Source organism: Taudactylus pleione, unplaced genomic scaffold, assembly GCF_031769625.1.
Source record: "Taudactylus pleione unplaced genomic scaffold, aTauple2 ptg000642l, whole genome shotgun sequence".
NCBI lineage: Eukaryota > Metazoa > Chordata > Amphibia > Anura > Myobatrachidae > Taudactylus > Taudactylus pleione.
In genome coordinates, this window is record NW_028285044.1 from 3092307 (window position 1) to 3114554 (window position 22248).

General features: G+C 46.0%; 1 protein-coding gene and 1 non-coding gene across 2 annotated transcripts in view; both read left to right on the forward strand.

Annotated features, from left to right (window-relative positions):
* The window catches only part of LOC148479010 (arf-GAP with dual PH domain-containing protein 1-like), a 102298-nt gene that overhangs the window by 36385 nt on the left and 43665 nt on the right, over positions 1 to 22248 (forward strand). The window contains exon 4 of the mRNA XM_088455031.1: positions 15169 to 15260. Within this exon, the coding sequence (XP_088311157.1) occupies positions 15169 to 15260 (92 nt within the window). The remainder of the gene's footprint in view (positions 1 to 15168; positions 15261 to 22248) is intronic.
* On the forward strand, positions 21508 to 21693 carry LOC148479011 (U2 spliceosomal RNA). Its single transcript, XR_015872013.1, has one exon. It is a non-coding gene; the product is annotated as a U2 spliceosomal RNA (small nuclear RNA).

A 22248-nucleotide genomic window follows, 5' to 3' on the forward strand; every position in this document is an offset into this window, starting at 1 on the left:
AAAATGTGTGTTTCACTCCACTTCACTTTCACTCCGCAAAAGCCGGGTCTATGCACACCCGACTGCGGTGTGAGCGGCGCTGACTCGGGAATATCCCGAGTCGGCGCCGGCAAAATTCCGAGTCTGATCCGGATAGGAACTTTGTTCCAACTCCGGGTCAGACCCAGAATTTAGGTGGAAAAGGGGTATAAGTGGTGTTGCAGCCTCTAGGGCCTTTCAGAAAATGTGTGTTTATACTGACAGATCATGTGACACTTAGATTTCACACAGGTGGACTTAACTTCACTAATTATGTGACGTCTGAAGGTAATTGGTTGCGCCAGAACTTTTGAGGGGCTTCATAGCAAAGGGGGTGATTACATATACACATGCCAATTTTCAAAATATTATTTATAAAGATTCTTTTTTATATATATTTTTCTCATTTCACTTCACCAAATTAGACTATTTTGTGTAGATTCATCACTTAAAATTCAGATAAAAAAAACTAAAAAAATTACAGGTTGTAATGTGCATCCAAGGAGAGAATTTAATGCTGTTTGGGGAAACCGTTTGGATTTTTATCCGGGGACCCCCCTTGGCCCTGATAAAACCATGATTTGCAGTTATGATGAAACAATAAGCAGAGGTCCTATTATTACGGCGGCTTTCCTGTTGCACAGAAACTCCCCCTGGGTGATGAAAAGGATGGTAAACTTTCCAATAAAGATAAAAAGGAAAAGAGATGACACAAAATAATATGTACAGTTAACCACAGTGGGATTATTTTATTTGCTAAACAGTGTACAACAGCATGGTGAACTAGTAGTAATATAATAAATGTTCACCTGAAGGTAAAACTCTAATTGACGCTAATCTCAGCAAGCAGCCCTATATATGACATGGAATGTTCGCATTGCTAAAATGTGTAGTATATTTAAAATAAAAATCTAATGGTTTATTGATTATTTGTATTTTTACAGCAACATCATATTGATAATGTTAAGGCCCCCATACATCAGAGATGGATTGCAGCAATCGTGCAATTTGCAATCGATTGTGTATAAAAATCTGCAATGTATGGGCTTCACAGATCGCAGATTGCAACCAAAAAGTGATTGGAATTGTTTAATCAGATTGTCCAACATGTTGGATTTCACAGATGGATTGGGGCTGTAGATTGCTAGTGTATGGACATGATCAGCAGATTTGCAGACCGTTACTAGTAAAATAATGGGCCTTTCAAGATTGCCAGATCTGTGTATGCTGCAATCGATCTGCAAATCACTGAAAAAGATCTGTAGTGTATGGGCACAGATTGCTCGATTGGGAAATCCTAAGATCGGGCAATAAATCTTCAAATTGTTCAATTGTGGTTTTCAGATTGCTGATGTATGGGGGCCTTTAGTCTAAACCACAGGTTCTCAAACTCAGTCCTCAGGACCCCAAACAGTGCATGCTTTCCAGGTCTCCTCACAGCATCACAAGTGAAATAATTAGCTCCACCTGAGGATCTTTAAAAATGTGTCATTGAGTAATGACTACACCTGTGCACCTGCTGGGAGACCTGCAAAATGTGAACTGTGTGGTGTCCTGAGGACTGAGGGCCTGATTCAGAGCCGGACGCTCTGACCAGAGCGCTCGCTCTGAATCAGGGCCCTCCTACCTAAACTTGGAGCGGCCTCTTGGACGCTCGCATAGCTGTGGGTTGCCACCCACAGCTTATGCGAGCGTCCATGATGATGGTCGCGATGGTCAAGACCATCGTGACCTTCGGGCTTGCGATGAGACCCTGCGGTAGGGTCTCGGTGACCGCAAGCCCTGGAGTGATTTTGGCTCTATCAGAGCCAAAATCACTCCCACTGACATCACTAGTGATGTCAGTGGGGCCGGACCTAGACGGTAGGCATTCCCATGGGAACGCCTCCGTCTGGCAGCCACATCCCCGGCACGCCCACCAAAGGGGGCGTGCTGTCACTCAACATCAACAGCACGCCCCCTTTGGTGCGAGACCTGGAGTGACGGCTTCCCCGTCGCTCCCCGGGTCTCGCGCATGCGCACTAGGGCACCATCGACCCGCTTGCGAGCGTCTTACGCTCGCGAGCGGGTCTGAATTAGGCCCTGAGTTTGAGAACTACTGGTCTAAACTAATGTTATCATATTGCTATGTAAGCTTGATGATTTTAGTCTGTTAAAACAATATAGTTCAGGCTCAGAGATATAGAGGCCTTTTTATCATCAATAGCCCATTCTTGGCATATGATATCATAGCGGCAAAAAAATCCTCATCAGTTTATCAAAAAGATATCCCTCAGCCTTACTTGCAACTCTCACGCATGCGCCGATTTAAAAAAATGATGTCACACTGCACCGTAAAGCAGAACTTTGCCTGTTAAATAAAAAGATCAGTAATTGGCATATTGAAACAAAAACAGTACATTACTAGTCATGTTTCAGCTCCCACATATAAACTAGGAGCTTAAAGGGATATGGTAGTGTGCAAAATATTATGGCAGGAGCCAACTAATTTTTGCATAACAATAGTCTATTCCAAACACAATAATGCATCAAATCTCACAAAACTGACACCAAATTCATAAAACACGTGTTGCCTGGCATTACACTAGAGGTGGCACCGAAATTTGATGCCCCATTTACACTTCAAAAACTCCAGGATGTAATTAGGTCTACTCCACCAGATAACAGCTCTGGCCCACACAGATTTTGAATTTTATAAACTTTTACAAGATGATCTGTTACCACTTTTTCTGACAGCAATCACATATTTGACAATAAGCACAAGAATAACGGAAGTACAGGGAGGGTTTTGGCTTTGGCACCATTAGTGCAACACTTAAATCAAGTGCTTGTACAGCACATATCTGAAAGCCTTCTCAAGAACAAGGAGGTTTCATTAATATAAATGTTAAAGGACTGTCAAGGTTGCCAGCAGCTAGGGAAGCCAATCCTGGGATCCTGGACGTTTTTGAGTCCCAAAAATACCCATGATTATAATAATCCCAGGTATTACGGTTGTGGGATAATACTTACCTTCTCTGTTCTATCCAATCCTCTCATGGTCTACCAGCTGCCTGTAGAACAGATGGAGTCCCATGATGCAGTTGCTCTCAGTCACTGATAGACTGGGAGCGCACTGAGTGATATCATCCCTGTATGGCACGCTCCCAGCCAATCAGTGACTGAGAGCAGCCTCATCACAGAACTCCAGCTCTACTGCTGCAGTTGAGCCTGGGAGAGGACCAGACATTGTGCTCACAAACAAGATAAAGGTGGGTACAGACTGAGCAATGTGTACCCAGCTGATATGTCAGCCCGACAGGCCCACATATATAGGATCATGGGTACACATCAGAACGAGGTAATGAACAACGGAACAATACTGTACCTCGTCCTTCACTACCTGCAACGCCGGTATTTGCAATATTGTCTGATTGGACTGTAGCACAGCCGAACGGACGATGTCACAAGCAGCCGCGGGATTGCGCATATTAGCTATAGACACTGAGCTATGCATTCTGATTCGGCCGGAAACAACATATCGTGCCGACAACGCTCCACATAAGTCCTTCTGACCACAGCTGTGTGACTACGATAAGTGAAAGGGAAGGGGGAGGGGGGATAGAGGGATGCCAGGGGGGGAGAGGGAGAATGAAAGTGGGGAAGGAGGAGGATATATTTGTACAATTCAGTCCTGGGATTGAGATTTTTTTCAATCTTGAATCCCAGGATTACAAAAATGGGGCGGGATTGACTTTCCTACCAGCAGCTGACGTTCTTAAGATTTGTACAGAGACTAGTTCATCTTTCCTCACTCCTCCTTCTACTGTCTCATACCAACCATACCAGACCAAAGCTGCACAGAAATGGCAGGTGTTTATGGATAATGGCCCTCATTCAGAGCCGCTCGTTAGCGGCAGTACGCTCGTTCCGAGCGATGTTTGCACATCTGCGCATGCGTACGGTTTTTAGTACGCATGCGCGAACCAGTCAGTGCGGCCGAAAATCATTTGTACGCAATATAGCGAGTGCCTGCTATTTTGAGTGACAGAATGAGGCATATGTGGGTGGTAACAGGGGATGGTGCTTGAAAATGGGGAGTGGAGATCCGAACGCAGGCGTGCTTAAAGGTCAAAACGGGCGTTTTATGGGTGTGTATATTTAAAACAGCAGCGTCATTGACCACGTCACTGGGTTATTTTAGAGCCAGAACTGCTCGCAAATTTGTGGTAGCAAACACCAACCACAAGAATAGCGAGCAGTTCATACGCTGGTCGATGTACTCGATTAATCTAATAAATAGCGGACATGACGTAGGATGCGAGCGGCCAGGGGGCGTTTTTAACAAATAAACGAGCGTATGTTTTGCTCGCTCGTTCAGACTTAGAGGTGTGAACAGACTACAATGTGCGTACGGATCATTTGAATAGCCACCCCTTGTTTTTAAACGAACGACCGCAAATAGCGAACGGCTCTGAATGAGGGCCTATGTTCAATCCTTTTTTTGTGTTTCAGTAGATTTTTATGGATCTATTTTTCAGAGGGAGGGAGAGACAAGAAGGAACAGTTGTACATTGATTCCTTTAGTTTACTGTGTATAGACATTATTACAGTATATAATTTAAAATAGTTATATGCCTTCAGGCCTTTGCCAAGAAAGCCTGAGACAACTGCTCAATTTAGGTGGTCTTGAATATACTGTATACCTGGCTGTCATCCTGTATAACCGGACACGGCATCCCTTGACCGATTTAATGTCTATTACAGTAGATTGGAAAGGTTAGTAAGGTCTTCCATTTCACCGTTAGTTTTATGGAGGAGAACATCTGGAATATGCTTCCTCCATTTAGTAATTTGTATTGATTTTTGTAATTATTCCGGTAATGCTTTGAGACTTCCAAAGTTATGCTATGGTTGCTATAGTTGCTTTGAAGATATGTCTGAATAGCTATAGGATAACCAGAGGATCTCAAGAGGGAAGGAGTTTATAAGGTCCATCCGAGACATAAACACAGTAGATATTTGGAATACTTTATGTATCTCCCTAAGGGTTTCAACCCATGCCATTTACAGAAAATGTCAAGAGTGGTACTGCTTTGGCCATATTCCCTATAGCATATCAGGGGTACCCTTAGGTGAAAATGACACTGCAAGAGGAGGCATGGGAGGTAACAGTGCTGAGTCTCTCCTCTATGTCATGAGGAGGGGTCCTGCACACTGCTGTGGGAGGAGGGAACTCCATTTAGGGAAATTGGGTTGTCCATTGAAATGGTTGCCATTGATGGAACCCTTATTATTTGCCATCTATGACAAGAACTCATCAAATGTTTGAAACATCAATGGAGGGAGTCATCCCTAATAAGTCCACGCATCATTACTTGGAGGAGACCAAGTCTTGCACCTTGCAGCCATAACTGCCCAGCACAGTGCAGTTAAAAAGGACTAGATGAGTTCTACCATGCATGTTCGCATCAGGTTTATCGTCCAACCTGATGTCTGTACTCTTCATTTGCCGCTTGGTGTAGCATCTCCTTCTGCAAACATGTACCTTCAGCCTGATGCCTATAGTGGTCAATTGGCTCAAGAAGGTAAACTGCAGGTAGATGGACTGATACAGTAATGAGAACTGCTCTCAACTTATTCTGGTGCTCAGCTTTTCCTTGCCCGTTCACCTCCTCATCCCAAGTCATCACTTTTGGTACTGTACATGATAAGTCTAGTCCCAGAGACATGTTTGCTCACCTGGTGGTGCCGGGATGAAGTTGGACATCAAGCCCACCACAGACCACAGAGCCCCAAGTAGAGTGACCCAAATATCACAAACCTTACCTAACTTCCATTCTAACTTTAAAAGTGATTTCAAGATGGCTCCAAGCATTGGCATATGCTTCATATTTACTAGCTGGCAAGTCTTCTAAATATGCTCCTGTTGTGACAACCGAAGAGTTATGTGTTCCTGCAGTCCAGCTCTGTATGGATGTCGCCATCTTGCCTAAGGTCAGCTGAATCTGTTGCGGTCATTCACAGAGGCTTGAGGGCCTGATTCAGACCCGGTCTCGTCGCAAGCCCGATTGTCACGATGGTCTTGACCATCGCGACCATCATCCTGGCCGCTTGCATTAGCTGTGGGTGGCACAGCAATGCGAGCAACCAGGAGGCCGCTCCATAAAAAAAAAAAAGACGCCCTGATTCAGAGCGAGCACTCTGTCAGAGCATCCGGCTCTGAATCAGGGCCTCAGTTCTCACATGATTCCAATATCCAATCCCGGTCCACAGCTCCCTATTTAATCCATTCCCATGCACCTGCTTATTACCAATTCAACTTGTCTTCTAGGAGTTCCTGATTCCTGTGTCAGTAGCTTGCTCTCTGACTCCTGTGTCTCCTGGGTGTACATTCCATTGCATATCATCCTGCCTGTACTCTCCAGCTTAGCAGTCAGCTCCATCTACTGTACAGTTACTCACTGCTGTCTGCCCTGTGCATGCTCCATTGAGCACATCAGTGTAACTGACTCCTCTGGATTCCAGTTCCCTGCATTCCTCGCCGTGCTCAGAGTTTAAACCGCTTAGGTATGAGGGATTCCCCTGTGCCTACTTCCTGGTAGCATCTTTTATGTACATTACTCTTATGTGGCCATCTTTGACCCCATTCCCATTGAATAAAGACAAAACACACTATAGCTGACGGCAGAAGATCCAATTTATTTAACACTTCCATAAAGTTGGTGGCCCAGGAAAAACAATTGCAAACATACTATTCAATTTGGTAATTGGGGTGGGTACTCCTACCCACCCCCTCACGGGTGGGCCCATCCGAGCCCATCCAGTTCCAACGGACTGGGTTCTCCAATCCTATTCAACGGATTGGGTTCTCCAATCCTATTGACCCGTGAAGCCAAGACTTCCTCAGTCACCACTCCTCCCTCACTAGCGGGGTGACGGTCCGAGTTTTGGCCTAGTGCCCCCGCTATGGTCCGCTTGGGAGGAGCCTTCACGTTCACCATCCAACAAAAGGGGGCCATGACACCACCAGCAGCACTGCTGCCCACATCGGCACAGTGTCATACCCTGACACAGGTGTCTTCTGCCCGTCATGAGGCAATCCATTCCAGGAAACGTGCCTAATCACTACATGGCCCCGGAGGACATATCATCCTCCCATCACGTCATTAACAACGTACCTTGATTATCTTAAGTTTGCAATTGCGTTTCCCGCCACAGCTAGGTCTCACCCCGACCTAGGCCGCCACCAATTATCCTCCTACCGCCCAAAGCCCTGCAGCAAGTCTTCCACAAACCACCCTTTGTCCAGTTCTGACAGCTGTACACCATCTGCTCTGTACAGGGGTTCCTTCCTTGCTTTCATCTGGGGATGGATTATTACGTCACCCCTTAGGGAGCGCCTGCATCCCTTCATCAAGTTGTTAACTTTCCTCCCTGTTCTGTTCATCGCTGCCCCTGACGCGGCACGCTAGCGTCTCCTTGGGACTATGTTTGACCAGACCAGTGTGTATTGGCCAAAAGGTATTTACTTTTAGTAAATCTGTTTTCTTTGTCCTGAACGGGTGCATGAATGTTATGCTGCCTAAGTCGTTACCCCCTAGATGTACTATTATCCTACTAGGATTCCCGTACTGCTTACTATTGCTGACATTAGCTGCCCCTTTGTCCTACACACCGTATTTTCTGAATTTGTTTGCCCCTGGCCCCATTACACTTCTTGGCCTTGATAAACTTCTCGGCCCAAAATACCAACGAATGGCCCACGATCCACGTGTCTCCAGGCCTGCACCATGCATCTGAAAGTAGGAGGAAAGTGTTAGCAACAAAATTATGACTTGGTAACGCATAGCGCCCCTATCCGCCCTAACACTAATGTGTGCTCACTTGAGGTTCGCATCCAATGAAGGGGGTTGAAAAACCTCATGCCGAAGTAGCCAATTGATAGGGGGATTAGTAATTTTTGCGACATGAGGAAAAAACCCCCGCAGAGGTAGATCCCCTCCTCACCCAAAATCGTGATGAGTGTGACCCGCATCTGCCTATTTCTCAGGTCTAATGTAACTTATATTTGGTGGGCCCCAGGAGAAAACAACTGCAAACATACTATTCAAATTTTGTAATTGGAGTAAGGTACTCTTATTCGCTCCATCCCCAAGCAGCACCGGTGTGCCCACCTGCTTCCATGGACTGGGTCCTCCAATCCTACTGATCGTGAAGACCTCAGTCACTCCTCTTAGCAGGGTGACAGTCCGAGTTTGGGCCTAGTGCCCCTGCAATAATCAGCTTCAGAAGAGCCTTCATGATCCAACATCTCACAATGAGGCCGTGACCCAACTAGCATCACCGCTGCCCACACCTGGCGCAGTTGTCATACACCAACATAGGTGTCTTCTGCCCAGCATGAGGCAAGCCATTCCAGTAAGTGTGCCAAATCACTACACGGCCCCAGAGGATATATCCTCCTTCTATCATCTTGTTAACGGCGTAACTTGGTTATGTTTAATTTGCAATTGTGTTTCCCGGGTGCCCACCTAGCGTCTTTATATTGCTGGTAGCCCTCATAATAACAGCGTTAGTTTCTGCTGCTGGAATGTGAACCAAAGTTCTTAGCATCCAATCCCAATTTGGAAATGCTTTTCCTAAACACTGAGAGGAGGGCATGTTCCCTCATTGTCATCCTGCGCTCGTGTGATCAACTGACCTTTACCCAATTCATACGTTATGGACTATTGGATTATACCAGGTACTCAGACCCCCTGATCAGCAGGTGTTTCCCTCAACCCTTCAGCAACCTTGAGTTAGGAAACCCTCATTAATATCTTTCTTACCTTTCAGGTTCATAAAGGAAATTCCTTCCAAGTCACCTGGCTTGGCTGCCCCTTTAATGATCTGAAATATAGGTTCCTAATTAATCTAATATAACTTGACTGATATCACCTCTAGGAAATGAAGCCATGCCTTCCAGGTTATGCACGCTACACTTAGCTGTGACTAGAGAGTTTATCAAGAGTTCTTGCTGTCGGCATGTTGATCTGCCAAACTTGAGATGTACATTTTCCACCACTGTGGATGACCATTTGTGAAATTCATTGCACTTGAACCTAGACAAGCTGTTAGCAATGTGATCGTCTGCTCCCGGGAAGTGTTATGTTTGAATGCCAACCAGGACTACTTGCCTGATGACCCCCATTGCCACAGGGGATGAGAGGTGCTGGTTTTTAATTGCATGCACTGCTCCCAGATCGCAATGAAGAAAGTACTAGCACCAACCGTTCCTGGTGAAACCTGTTGCCACTCATTCTTTTGGCCAACTTGCTGCGCCTCATGATCTTTCAATGAAGGTGCCAAAACCCCTTACCTCCTGCTGCCTCGGTGCGCTGCTGCTCTTCAGTTCAAGCTAAACACCTGTTTTGCTGTCTCCATACCTCTTGAACTCCTGCGCAAACACTTGACACATTACATTTTAAGATCCTCTTGGATCTCCTTTGACAGGAGTATTTAGTGATATGGAGCCTTCACTCCTACGTGTGCTCTCCCTGGGCAGTGGCAAAAACCCTGCTCATGGGTTTGACTCTGCCAACTTCAAAGAGCAGACCTAATAAGCTAGTTTTGTTCAAAAGCACTCTGCTAGCATTTTGTGGAGCTTGTGGACTTTGTATAGTGGCAGTTTACAGCCAAGAAAGCAGCAATAGAGGGGATTAACTGCATACAGTAGCTACCTAGGCTAAGCTAGATAGGAAGTTGGAAACCCCTATATTGAGGATAAGGTGGTGGAGCCCTATGTGAGGGAAAATGGATCCCACCGAAGAGCCCTAAAGTGTGGAGGAAGGGTCACAGAGGTATGTAAACTTAGTGCTCTTACCTAAATACACTTGGCCTCATTACTTACCCCGATCACCTCTAATCTGTGTGAAAGCAAGCACCTTAGCTTGTGTGGGTGCTCGGAATACCAAATTGTGTTACTGGAGCTGTTATTCTCAGACAGTACAAAACAATCCTAAGTGTAACATGACCAAACTCACCTTCCAGGCTGCGAAATGCCCGATTGTGCAGCCCCTTTTTCGGAGTGTCAATAGCCAAGTTGCCCAGGGCGTCGTCTTGAACCGCACACTCCTGTATGTCCAATGAGCCATACGGTGTAGCTACCGGGTCCCTGTCGTGGAGTCCGTCAATGCTCCTGGACACCATCCTGAACCATGTCTGGGGAGTTGGAAAGAGTTAGCTTCTGTAGGGTAGGGTATTTATCTAGCCCACAAAGGACTCCATTGCAAAGGATCCTCACAGCTTTATTGCGTCCTGGTATGGACTACATACGTATGTACACCTAATTATCTAACCCTAACACATCCATGTGTCACTCACCTTAACATATAGAAGCAAGTACCTGTTGATACATATCCATATATATGTCTAGATGTACGCATGTATACACCTGCCAATACGAGTCCTACATACGAACTGAACTATAATCGTACTGGCATACATACACGCATATACCTATATGCGCATGTATAAACCTGTACATATAAATCCACATGCTCTCACACATGCCCGCACCCACGATATACCAACATGCCTATACATATCAGCCCACATCTACCTGTACCAAGCCCAGTATATATATATATATATATATATACTGTATACATTCACTTGCACATACATACACACACACATACCTAGCATACAGTAGGCCCAGAGGGGAATATTCAGACAATCAACCCCAACAAAGCCCCAGTGATTGGTACTTATCTGTCCCACGTGATCCTGTTTCCGGAAAACATTTCTTAAAAAGAGAGAGCATCGTCCTCTGTCATTTGCTTTTGTTGATCTTGATTCCTCCCACTTCTCCTCCTCCCATACTGGACCTCCTCTTTCTTGTGAGTTATTCCAACCTTGTATGGTCTGGGCCATGTCCCAGCCCCCCCTCTGCTCTAGCATCTGGCACATTTGCCTGCAACAAAGGCTATTCATCTAACTAGCCCCAATTTATATCCCCAATACCGCATCGCTTATCTACATCGCGTCCAGAATGCGGACGCTGCTTCCGTATTCCTGCTTCACCAGATGCAATCTCATCTACAGTCTACATGGTGCAGATCATTACCAGCCTGCAGTACCTGTTACACTCTACAAGTGTGCCTTCCATTATTGATCCCATGCTCATTATTACTCTGTTACAAGCAGTATGCTCTATCTTCGGTCTTCCGCTGCTATCAGTCATGTACTCAATATCACTCCATTTACACCAGAGTGCTCTTCCAACCTGCATTATCATTGTGTGATAGCTGCTGTCAGGCTATCACCTGCATTACTCCTTTGTGCGTATAGCTCCAGACTACTCACCTTCGTGCAGTATTCGATACAGACTGCATACCATCCTGTGTGCCTATACTGCTCTTATACTTCAGCCTGCTGTTGTTTGCAGTCACCTGTGTGCAGGACCTGTCTCAAGTGGTCCACAAGCGGTCCACTCTCATTAGAGATTGCACATACATCTAGTGTCTAATACATAAACTGGTACCTTCCCTATCATGTCGCTGACATGTCTCCTGTTCCTATACTCCTTGTGACCTAGACGGTATGTAGTCAGGAAACCGACAGTCGAAATCCCGACCGCCGGCTTCCCGACTGTTAAAGTCCGACATGGGACTAATGATAGGCGTCAAAATCCGGACTCCTATCATTATCCACCCACCTAAATCCCGACGCCCGGCATACCGAACGAAGGTAAGCCAGGCGTCGAGAGCGGACAGCCGCCGCGGGGGGGGTTAGATTTCAGGGCTCCCGGAGGAACTTAGGGTTAGGCACCCCCCCGGGAGGGTTAGGTTCAGGCTAGGGGAAGGGGGGGTTAGGGTTAGGCACCCTCAGGGGGGAAGTTAGTGTTAGACACCCCTCGGGAGGGTTAGGTTTAGGGTGCGGGGAGAGGGTGGTAGGTTTAGGCACCCGTGGGGGGAGGTTAGGGTTAGGCACTAGGGGGGGAGGTTAGGGTTAGGCGCCCCTAAGGGAGGGTTAGGGGGGGAAAGGGGTAGGGATAGTATATTTACTGGCGCTGTCGGGATCTTCACCCAGACATCAGTAGTATTGCTACCACAGGTAGCTTACATACTCATCAGCCTACTGTTATCTTAGGGGGTCATTCAGACCCGCTCGCGAGCGCAGGACGCTCGCAAGCGGGTCGATGTTACCCCAATGCGCATGCGCACGACGGAGGGAGCTCTGTCGTGCGCATGCGCGAGACCCGGACAGCGACAGCCAAGCTGTCGCTCCGGGTCTCGCACCAAAGGGGGCGTGCTGCCGATGGTGACTGACAGCACGCCTCCTTTGGTGGGCGTGCAGGGGGCGTGGCTGCCAGATGGAGGCATTCCCATGGGAACGCCTACCGTCTGGGTCCGGCCCCACTGACATCACTCGTGATGTCAGTGGGAGTGATTTTGGCTCTGACAGAGCCAAAATCACTCCAGGGCTTGCGGTCACCGAGACCCTACCGCAGGGTCTCGTCGCAAGCCCGATGGTCGCGATGGTCTTGACCATCGCGACCATCTTTTTGGCCGCTCGCATAAGCTGTGGGTGGTCACCCACAGCTATGTGAGCGGCCATGAGGACGCTCCATTTTTAGGTAGGAGGGCACTGATTCAGAGCAAGCGCTCTGGTCAGAGCGTCCGGCTCTGAATCAGGCCCTTAGTTCCCTTCCCGCTCAGTCACTTTCAGAAGATAGAGACGGATTGTGGAGAAGTATCACTCGTTCACCTATTCACACACTCCAGTTCTAACCAGACCTGCCCAGTGGCCCTAGCCCGAGTCCAAGACAAATGCCAAACCTGACACCAAAGATCAGTGAAGACAGGTAGCAGGCCTGTCTCTTATTGTTGATAATGCTAACACTGAGAGAAAACTACTGAGTGAGAAGAATAGAGTCAAAGAATGGCCTTAGGGATGTGTCCCTTGCAACTGAATTTGGACAGACCTTCTCCATGTAAGATCAATGAAGGTGATAAAAACAATTTGTACATGAAATATTTTTCATGTTTGTTTTATTAATTAATTAGTCTTTTTCTGAATTAGTCTTGTTAGTCAGGCGCCTGAGAATAGGAAAAAAAAGCAGAAATATGTTGGGGCATGTATAGGGTACGTATAATTAATAAGATGTAAAAAATACCACAAAAATAAAGGCTAAAAGAGGAGTGGAGGTCATCCATGAATTGCGACAGCAACACCTAAGAGACATTAAAAATTTTGTTTTCATTTTAGGCTTTATCTTTGTTCTAAAACATCTTTGTATTTACTTTTTTAGCCTGCTATTTTTGATATGATAGGTAATACATATTATTTTTATTCTATCATTTAATCTACAGTATATTGTCTATTACTCTTCATTCTGTGAATGAAATGATGCACACCTTCAAAAAATCCATTTTAATTCTAGGTTGTCAGGCAACAAAACATGAAAAATGCAAAGGGGGGTGAATACTTTTGCAAGGCACTGTATATTGTCTATTACTCTATAGGACGATAGTATACCTGTATTTGTATTCATTGTTTATTTAGGGATTCGTACCCATATTGTCTTATAAATAAGGTCCAATTTTATTGATTGAATGAATGTGTAGTCTGTGATTTACAGCACATTATTGAGTAATAGGAAAGTTACCATCCTTTTATTCTAGATTAGCACTCAGGATCAGTCCTCTATTTATATTTGTGGTTCCTCCTTACACCAAGGGTTCATTATGTGTAAGTCAGCGCTGAATAAATATTTATTTTATGCCTATTTATCATGGTTCTGTTAGGAAAAGCCTATCTCCTGTGCTGCCGTTTTTTACACTGGACCTAGGTCGATGCTATGATTTGAAGGCGCATAAATGTTTTTTCTCCTCCTATCCATAAACCTGGATGAGGATCTGCATTGTAGCATACCTAATTGTGTCTCGTATTTTATATACGGCTTACTTACAGCCCCTTGCTCTTTGTCAGTGCTTCTGGAGGACTATTTAGAGGAGAGAAGCTGCGGCTGTCATATACAGTTTTGTCCATTTTATTCATTATGGTGCAGATTACACTTTTATTGAATGATACAGTACCTGCCATAATGATCTCCCTCAAGGGGGCAGTGCTATAAAGGTTGAGTCTCCCATATCCAAAATGCTTGGGACCAGAAGTACTTTGGATATCAGATCTTTCCTAATTTTGGAATATTTGCATAACATAATGAGATATCTTGGAAATGGGACCCAAGTCTAAAGACAGAATGCATTTATGTTTCATGTACACCTTATACATTTCCTGAAGTTAATTTTATATATTTTTATAGTCTTGTGCATCAAACAAAGTTTGTGTATATACAGGAAATTCATTTATGTTTTATTTACACCTTATACACACAGGGGTATATTTACTAAAGTGCTGGTTTTTAGAAGTGGAGATGTTGCCCAGCTCAACCAATCAGATTATACTTATCATTTATCAAGCACCTTCTAGAACATAATAGCTAGAATATGATAGGTTGCTATGGACAGCATCTCCACTTTAGCCCACAGCCTGAAGATAATTTTATACAATATTTTTAATAATTTTGTGTCTTAAACATAGTTTGTGTACATTGATCAGAAAGCAAAGGTGTCACTATCTCAGTCGTGCTCAAAAAAAGTTTGTATTTCAGAATACTTGGATATGCGAGACTCAACCTGTATATACTGTGTGTTTTACAGATAAAGGGCCTCATTTACTAACAAGTTTTATCACCAAAACGAGTAATAAATGTCACTGTGTATGATAAATGGTACTCCAGCCAATCAGCTCCCAACTGTCAACTTTTAGAAAATGACAGTTGGGAGCTGATTGGCTGAAGCACCATTATCATACACCGTGAAATGTATCACTCGTTTTGGTGATAAAACTCGTTAGTAAATGAGGGCTAAAGATCGGTAACTATTTTGCTCTGACTCTGATTTTCTTCTGTAAGTATCAGAAACTAGCTTGTCACGTCTTACCTGCAGAGCAGTCATATGAGTGTGACAGGCAGTTTTGTCATCATCTATCAGAGAAAAAATAATGTGCTTCCTGGTGTAATAGTTTAGAATCATCTTACAAAAATGCATATATTTATGTATCATCTTTGCTTCCTTTTACTTTCCATTTACTTTTTTAACCACCTTCTTGCTCTCTTAGTTTCTTGACAGGCACGGGAATGACTTGGCTAAAGCATTATACGAGGCTCATGTTCCTGTGTATTACTACAAACCCACATATAAGGATTGCGAGTAAGCAGAACAGCCTAGATATCTGTACATTTATTGTCATTATGCAATTCACTACCAAAACTAGCTTGTCTGTCCCTGTAATATGTACATTGCATGCATCCTATTTTCTTTCAGGAGAGCCGTACACCCGAGGGCTTTCTTTCGCCTTCGGTCTGTTTGGTGTGTTTACCACTCGCACTGATCTATATATTAAATGTGCTGAACCTACACTTGAGCATTCAGTGTGAACACTAGACAGACATGTTGTATTCTGTCTGTGTTCTGTCCACCATTCGCTCGGTACACTTGTGGGTGCTGCTAGATTCTTCCTGGGTTTCGATTATCTCAATTTGCAATACAAGTTGTGCTGCAATCGCCAATCATCCTGAACATACCACAGACACGGACAGATGCCATGTTCACAAACTCTTAAGCCGCCCATACAAAACAATAATCCTTTAGATCTGGCCGATGCAGGATACTACTGAGCAATTATCATTCAATGCATGTACATGAACAATAACAATAACCGTTCAAGACTTCAAAATGACTGAAACAGTCAGAAAAATTGTTGGGACAGTTCGACTAATATGGATGTATTTTGATTGTGCCAAGGCAGCCCTGGTGGTTCCCATTGGGAAGTAGCATCCCTCCCTCCACACCGTACAAGAAAATGAAAATAGAAAAACAGGTTCACCTTCCTGGGCGCCTCTACATATATAAATATATTTAAAGATATATAAAAAAGGAACAAAGTCAGAAATCCACTGCACTCGCCACTCCCAGATTTGGGGTGCAGACCTGCACTCGCCATTCCCAGGACTGGGGTGCAAGTGGCTTGTGACCACATAGCTTAAATAAATAAAAACAGAAAACTCAGCACTCATCATTGTTAAATCACTCACAATAATACATAAATAATGGGGTTTTGGTTCATGGATTGATCAATGCATTTAAGCCTGCAGCCCAAGGAACTTATTTATGAAATGATGATGTCCTCCTTATTTTCTTCTTCAACTAGGGAGCACAGGGATCACTCTGGGTATAGCCTGGAGAAGGAGAATCTGGGCACCAAGTTACTAATTTTCTCTCCAGCAACCACCTGGCTCTTTCTCCACTAAACCCCGCCCCCAGCCACAGGCCAACCAGTTTTAAGTTTGGTGCTGAGCAAGGGCACCATTTTGTGGGGCTGCTTTTTAGTGGCCCCCTGTTGATTTTGTTTTCTTTTTTATTTACACAAAGAGCAGACAGTGCAGGGCAACCTATAGGACGCCGTCACTGCCACTACAACAACCCCAGCGCCGGTGGCGGCAGCACAGGCGACTGGGCCCGTGACTTCCGCCGCGGGTCTTCGGGAAGGTCAGCACACAACCGCAGCTGGACGCAGGTAAGAGCGCATGCTCGCGGCTTAACATCGCCAATGTGGAGACCACCGGTGGTGCTGGTAGTGTTGGCCCTGGGTGCCCCATTCCATACACTAGACCACCAGGGCGCCGGCTAATAGGACACAAGTCCCTGGGGTTCACACCAGAGGGGGAAGTCGGGCTTTGCCTGTTCGCCCATCCCCCCGCACCTGGGCTCGCTCATAGCAGACAGCCTGTCCCTGTGTGATTGCTATCTCACTCTCACAAAACTCTTCCCTCCTATAGAGAAATGCTGGGCAGCCATTTTACAAAATGCATGCTTCAGCACATCTCCGGAGAGTAGTTGGGCTCATGTCTCCATGTATACCTCACTATAGTTAGCCTGGTATACATTTAACTCCTTCCTGCTCTATTAGGGCTGGTTTGTTGAGCACTATTATTGCCCATTGGTTCAGTGCCTTGAATTTTAGGTGTGCAGCTTTTTTGAGGTACTTTTTAATGTTCTAATAATTTTTGGGTGTATGTGTATATGTATGTATCAGTATTCAGTATATATCTATATATGCGTATATATGTATTGTACATGGATATGTTTATATCTAAGTACCCCTTCAGTAAAGCTAGGTTGTGTGTTCACTTCGGCAGCACATATACTAAATTTGGAACGATAGATGATCGTGAAGCGTCCCATAAACCACAGTACTATAGTAACAGTGATGGGACTGTTAATGTCTCAGTCATAGAGAAATTTCTTAACGTCTGTTTGACCTTACTTTTTCTCTCCATAGCCCCACTTATTTTTTTACTTGTGGCACTTTATCATTCATGGCACAACCCTAACTTTTGTGTGGGGGAAACACTTGGGGGTATACAGGGCCGGATTATAGGCGGGGCGACAAGGGTGGTCGTCCCGTGGCACCCACATATAGGGGGCCCCTCGCACACTGTCCCCGGCCACATCCTCCTGATTAACCATTTTTTTTTTCTATGAACGGAGCCGCCTGCAGGGGCCCGCAGTTAAGCCCAGCACCTCCCGGCATTTTGCAACAGTGGAGCTTGGCAGAGATAGGAGGCATTTGGTGTGTCACTCACTGTTTTTAGATCCTCCCCCTCATTATGATGCACGACTGCTTGCTGTCGGTGCCCACATGGGGTGCAATGCCTGCCGGTTGAGTCCTGCTCCCCTTCAGCTAATGCCGGATGCAGCTGGGGGAGATACAGCCGAGCAGCAGCGACCACAGCGTCAGTGGCACAGCCAGTCCGGACGTCACGGTGTGAGTTCACCATCACGTCCTGTGCGGAGAAGCAGGAGGTGGGGCTGGACGGCTCAGACCTATGTGCTGCCGATCTCCATGTCCCAGAACCGGATCCGCCTAGAGCAGCGCAAAGACTTCGGCCAGGACCCCGAGGAGGACAGCCGGAGAATGGAGCGGAGTCACGGAGAGTGACAGGGAGCAGCCACAGCAGGAGGAGGAAAAAAGGTGCATATACAATATATGTATTTCACAGGCCTATCTTTTACTGTGCACATACTGTCCTCCCTGTATATATACAGTCCTCCCCTCCCTGTCCTCCTGTGTATTTACGGTCGTCCCCCTGTGTATATACAGTCCTCCCCTCCCTGTCCCCCTGTGTATATACAGTCCACCCCTCACTGTCCCCTGTGTATATACAGTCCTCCCCTCCCTGTATATATACAGTTTTCCCCTTCCTGTCCCCCTGTGTATATACAGTCCTCCCCTCCCTGTCCCCCTGTGTATATACAGTCCTCCCCTCCCTGTCCCCCTGTGTATATACAGTCCTCCCCTCCCTGTCCTCCTGTGTATATACAGTCCTGTCCCCCTGTGTATATACAGTCCTCCCCTCCCTGTCCCCCTGTGTATATACAGTCCTCCCCTCCCTGTCCCCGTGTATATACAGTCCTCCCCTCCCTGTCCCCCTGTGTATATACAGTCCTCCCCTCCGTGTATATAGTTCTCCCCTCCCTGTGTATATACAGTTTCCCCCTTCCTGTCCCCCTGTATATATACAGTCCTCCCCTCCCTATCCCCCTGTGTATATACAGTCCTCTCCTCCCTGTTCCCCTGTGTATATACAGTCCTCCCCTCCCTGTCCCCCTGTGTATATACAGTCCTCCTCTCCCTGTGTATATACAGTCCTCCTCTCCCTGTGTATATACAGTTCTCCTCTCCCTGCCCTCCTGTGTATATACAGTCCTCCCTCCCTGTCCTCCTGTGTACATACAGTCCTCCCCTCCCTGTGTATATACAGTTCTCCCTCCCTGCCCTCCTGTGTATATACAGTCCTCCCTCCCTGTCCTCCTGTGTATATACAGTTCTCTCTCCCTGTCCCCCCAGTGTATATACAGCCCTCCCCTTCCTGTTCCTATGTGTGTACTGTCCTTCCTCATACATTCATACTACATACACACACACACACACACACACACATATATATATATATTTATATCGATAGGGGCCCCCACACGTTTGTTGCCCAGGGGCCCCCACATTCCTTAATCCGACCCTGGGGGTATATTTACTAAAGTGAGAATTTGTAAAAGTGAAGATGTTGCCAGGGCCGACGCTACCGTTAGGCAATTTTAGGCATGTGCCTAAGGGCACCAACCACTAGAGGGCGCAGCTGGATCCACACAAAAAAAAAAAAAAATGAGAAAGGGATGCCTGTTTCAGTCACAATGTCAGTCCGGTAGAGTCAGCACTCAGCAGCAGTGATGACAGCTCTTTCTCCTGCATTCCCCTCCTACCCTCCGGAGCTGCCAGTCTGTCACTCACATCGGAAGCTTCGCCCCCCTAAGCAACACAAGGAACAGGCCTGCTGCTGCAGCTGAATGGAGCCATGTAAGGGTTCTCTGTTATGTATGTATGAGTGCTGGCAGTGTTAGTGTGTATGTATGAGTGCTGGCAGTGTTAATGTGTATGTATGAGTGCTGGCAGTGTTAGTGTGTATGTATGAGTGCTGGCAGTGTTAGTGTGTATGTATGTGTGCTGGCGGTGTTAGTGTGTGTATGAGTGCTGTCAGGGTTAGTGTGTGTGTATGTATGAGTTAGGCAGTGTTAGTGTGTATGTAGGAGTGATGGCAGTGTTAGTGTGGGTGTATGTAGGTGTGCTGACAGTGTTAGTGTGTGTGTGTGAGTGCTGGCAGGGTTAGTGTGTGTGTGTATGTATGAGTGATGGCAGTGTGTGTATGTATGTATGAGTCCTGGCAGTGTTAGTGTGTATGTATGAGTGCTGGCAGGGTTAGTGTGTGTGTGTGTGTATGAATGAGTGATGGCAGTGTGTGTATGTATGTATGAGTCCTGGCAGTGTTAGAGTGTGTGTGTGTGTGTGTCCCCTAGCAGGGTTAGTGTGTATGTATGAGTGCTGGCAGGGTTAGCGTGTGTGTATGTATGTATGTGTTCTGGCAGTGTTAGTGTGTGTGTATGTGTGCTGGCAGGGTGAGTGTGTGTATGTATGAGTGCTGGCAGGGTTAGTGTGTGTGTATGTATGAGTGCTGGCAGGGTTAGTGTGTGTGTATGTATGTATGTATGTATGTGTGCTGGCAGTGTTATTGTGTGTGTATGAGTGCTGGCAGGGTTAGTGTGTGTGTTTGTATGTATGTATGTGTTCTGGCAGTGTTAGTGTGTGTGTATGTCTGCTGGCAGTGTTAGTGTGTGTGTATGAGTGCTGGCAGGGTTAGTGTGTGTATGTATGAGTGCTGGCAGGGCTAGTGTGTGTGTGTGTGTGTATGTATGTATGTGTGCTGGCAGTGTTAGTGTGTGTGTATGAGTGCTGGCAGGGTTAGTGTGTGTGTATGTGTGCTGGCAGTGTTAGTGTGTGTGTATGAGTGCTGCCAGGGTTAGTGTGTGTGTATGTATGTATGTGTGCTGGCAGTGTTAGTGTGTGTGTATGAGTGCTGGCAGGGTTAGTGTGTGTGTGTGTGTGTCCTAGCAGTTTTAGTGTGTATGTATGAGTGCTGGCAGGGTTAGTGTGTGTGTGTGTGTGTATGAATGAGTGCTGGCAGTGTGTGTGTGTATATGTATGAGTGCTGGCAGTGTTAGTGTGTGTGTGTGTGTGTGTGTGTGTGACACTGCTGTGCATATTATAAACTGGGGACTCTGATGCTTAGCATATTATGAATTGGAGGGAGCAGGGGCAGTTGCTGAAATGTTGCCTAATGTGCGCGGAAACCTTGCACCGGCCCTGGATGTTGCCCATAGCAACCAATCAGATTCTAGCTATTATCTTGAAGAAAGTGCTAGTTAAATGTTAAGTAGAATCTGATTGGTTGCTATGGGCAACATCTCCACTTCTAAAAACTCTCACTTTAGTAAATATACTGCTTTTAAATGGCTTGCAAGGTTGAAGCACCCAAGGAGGTGGGTGCTCCTGTGTTACGTAGCTGTTGAACCTTTTTCTAGAACGGTGTACTAATGTACTAGCTCCACAGACTCTATGTTATGAAATCACAATGGCAGAGGAATCCCTATCACAGGCCTCGGTGCCCGGTGTTTCAAGGCTATGCTGCATGAGGTTCCTTCAATCATGGCTACCAGACAAGGAAGCCGTCACAGACTTCCAATTACGATAATGTGGATGTTAACTTACCAGTTTACAGCTCCCGGCTGGTTAGAGTCTACTATGGTCCGGCGGACAAATGCGCGGGTCTCCTTCATACAAGAAGGATCACACCTGCAGTAGAGCCAGGTAGATGCAGTATTCTTTCACTTATTCAGTACAGGAGTGGCTGATGCTAACCAGCAGGGGCATGGCTCAGCACAGGCCTGACAACGCTAGGTCCTGTCTGGTTGTATATCCTCGGTAGAGGCTGGAGTCTCTAGGTCCTTAGGTAGACACCCTGATAAGGACGGAGGGTTCTGAATTATTTCTGCACCTTTAAACATAACAGCCCCCTGGTCTAGAGCCCAGGTACTTAAGTCCGACATCTGTTCTTATCAGTTTAATATCTGATACACCCCCTATCTGGGGGCCATATATTTAATGGTTTAGAACAGGGAGATGGAAGAAGAGCTTGCTCTGTCCACTCCACACATTAACCTGGTATTGCAGTAGTAACTTAGGGACCTCCTAGCGGAGGCTTCTGGATATTTAAGCACATTGCTTTAGTGTATCTGCTGCCAGCAACGTATCAATCACCGTGGCTTGTTAGATCTGCTATGCTAGGCAGCTGTATAGTTTTTCCAGATCATTCCAGCTATCTTGAATCCTCTTTTTCTGCGAATTTGGGCCTTTGGCCCTCTTCTTGGGGATACCAGTCTAAGACCTGTCATTTCTCCTCTAACGACTGCTTTTGCGCCTACCAGAGGCTCAGATGTTCTCTTTTGTTAGGGCGTCCTCTTTGTGCAGTCACCGGTTGTTCTTACCAGGTGGCTCCTTCGAACCTGTTCTTGGTTCATTGGACTTTTTCGTAGGCTCCTTTAGGAGTCCTTGATTCCTTGATTGTGGTTGGTTTACCGGATCAGCAGTCTTGCTTCTTGCCATTACTTAGCATGGTGGGTGTCGGTTTGAGCGCCTTGTTTTGTCGCTCCTCTTCTCTGATCTTATACTTAGATCGTATCGTTCTGCGGTCTCGCTTGGGTTCCTCCCCAGAGTTGTGTTCCGGTTCATCTCCTACCTGGGGTTGTT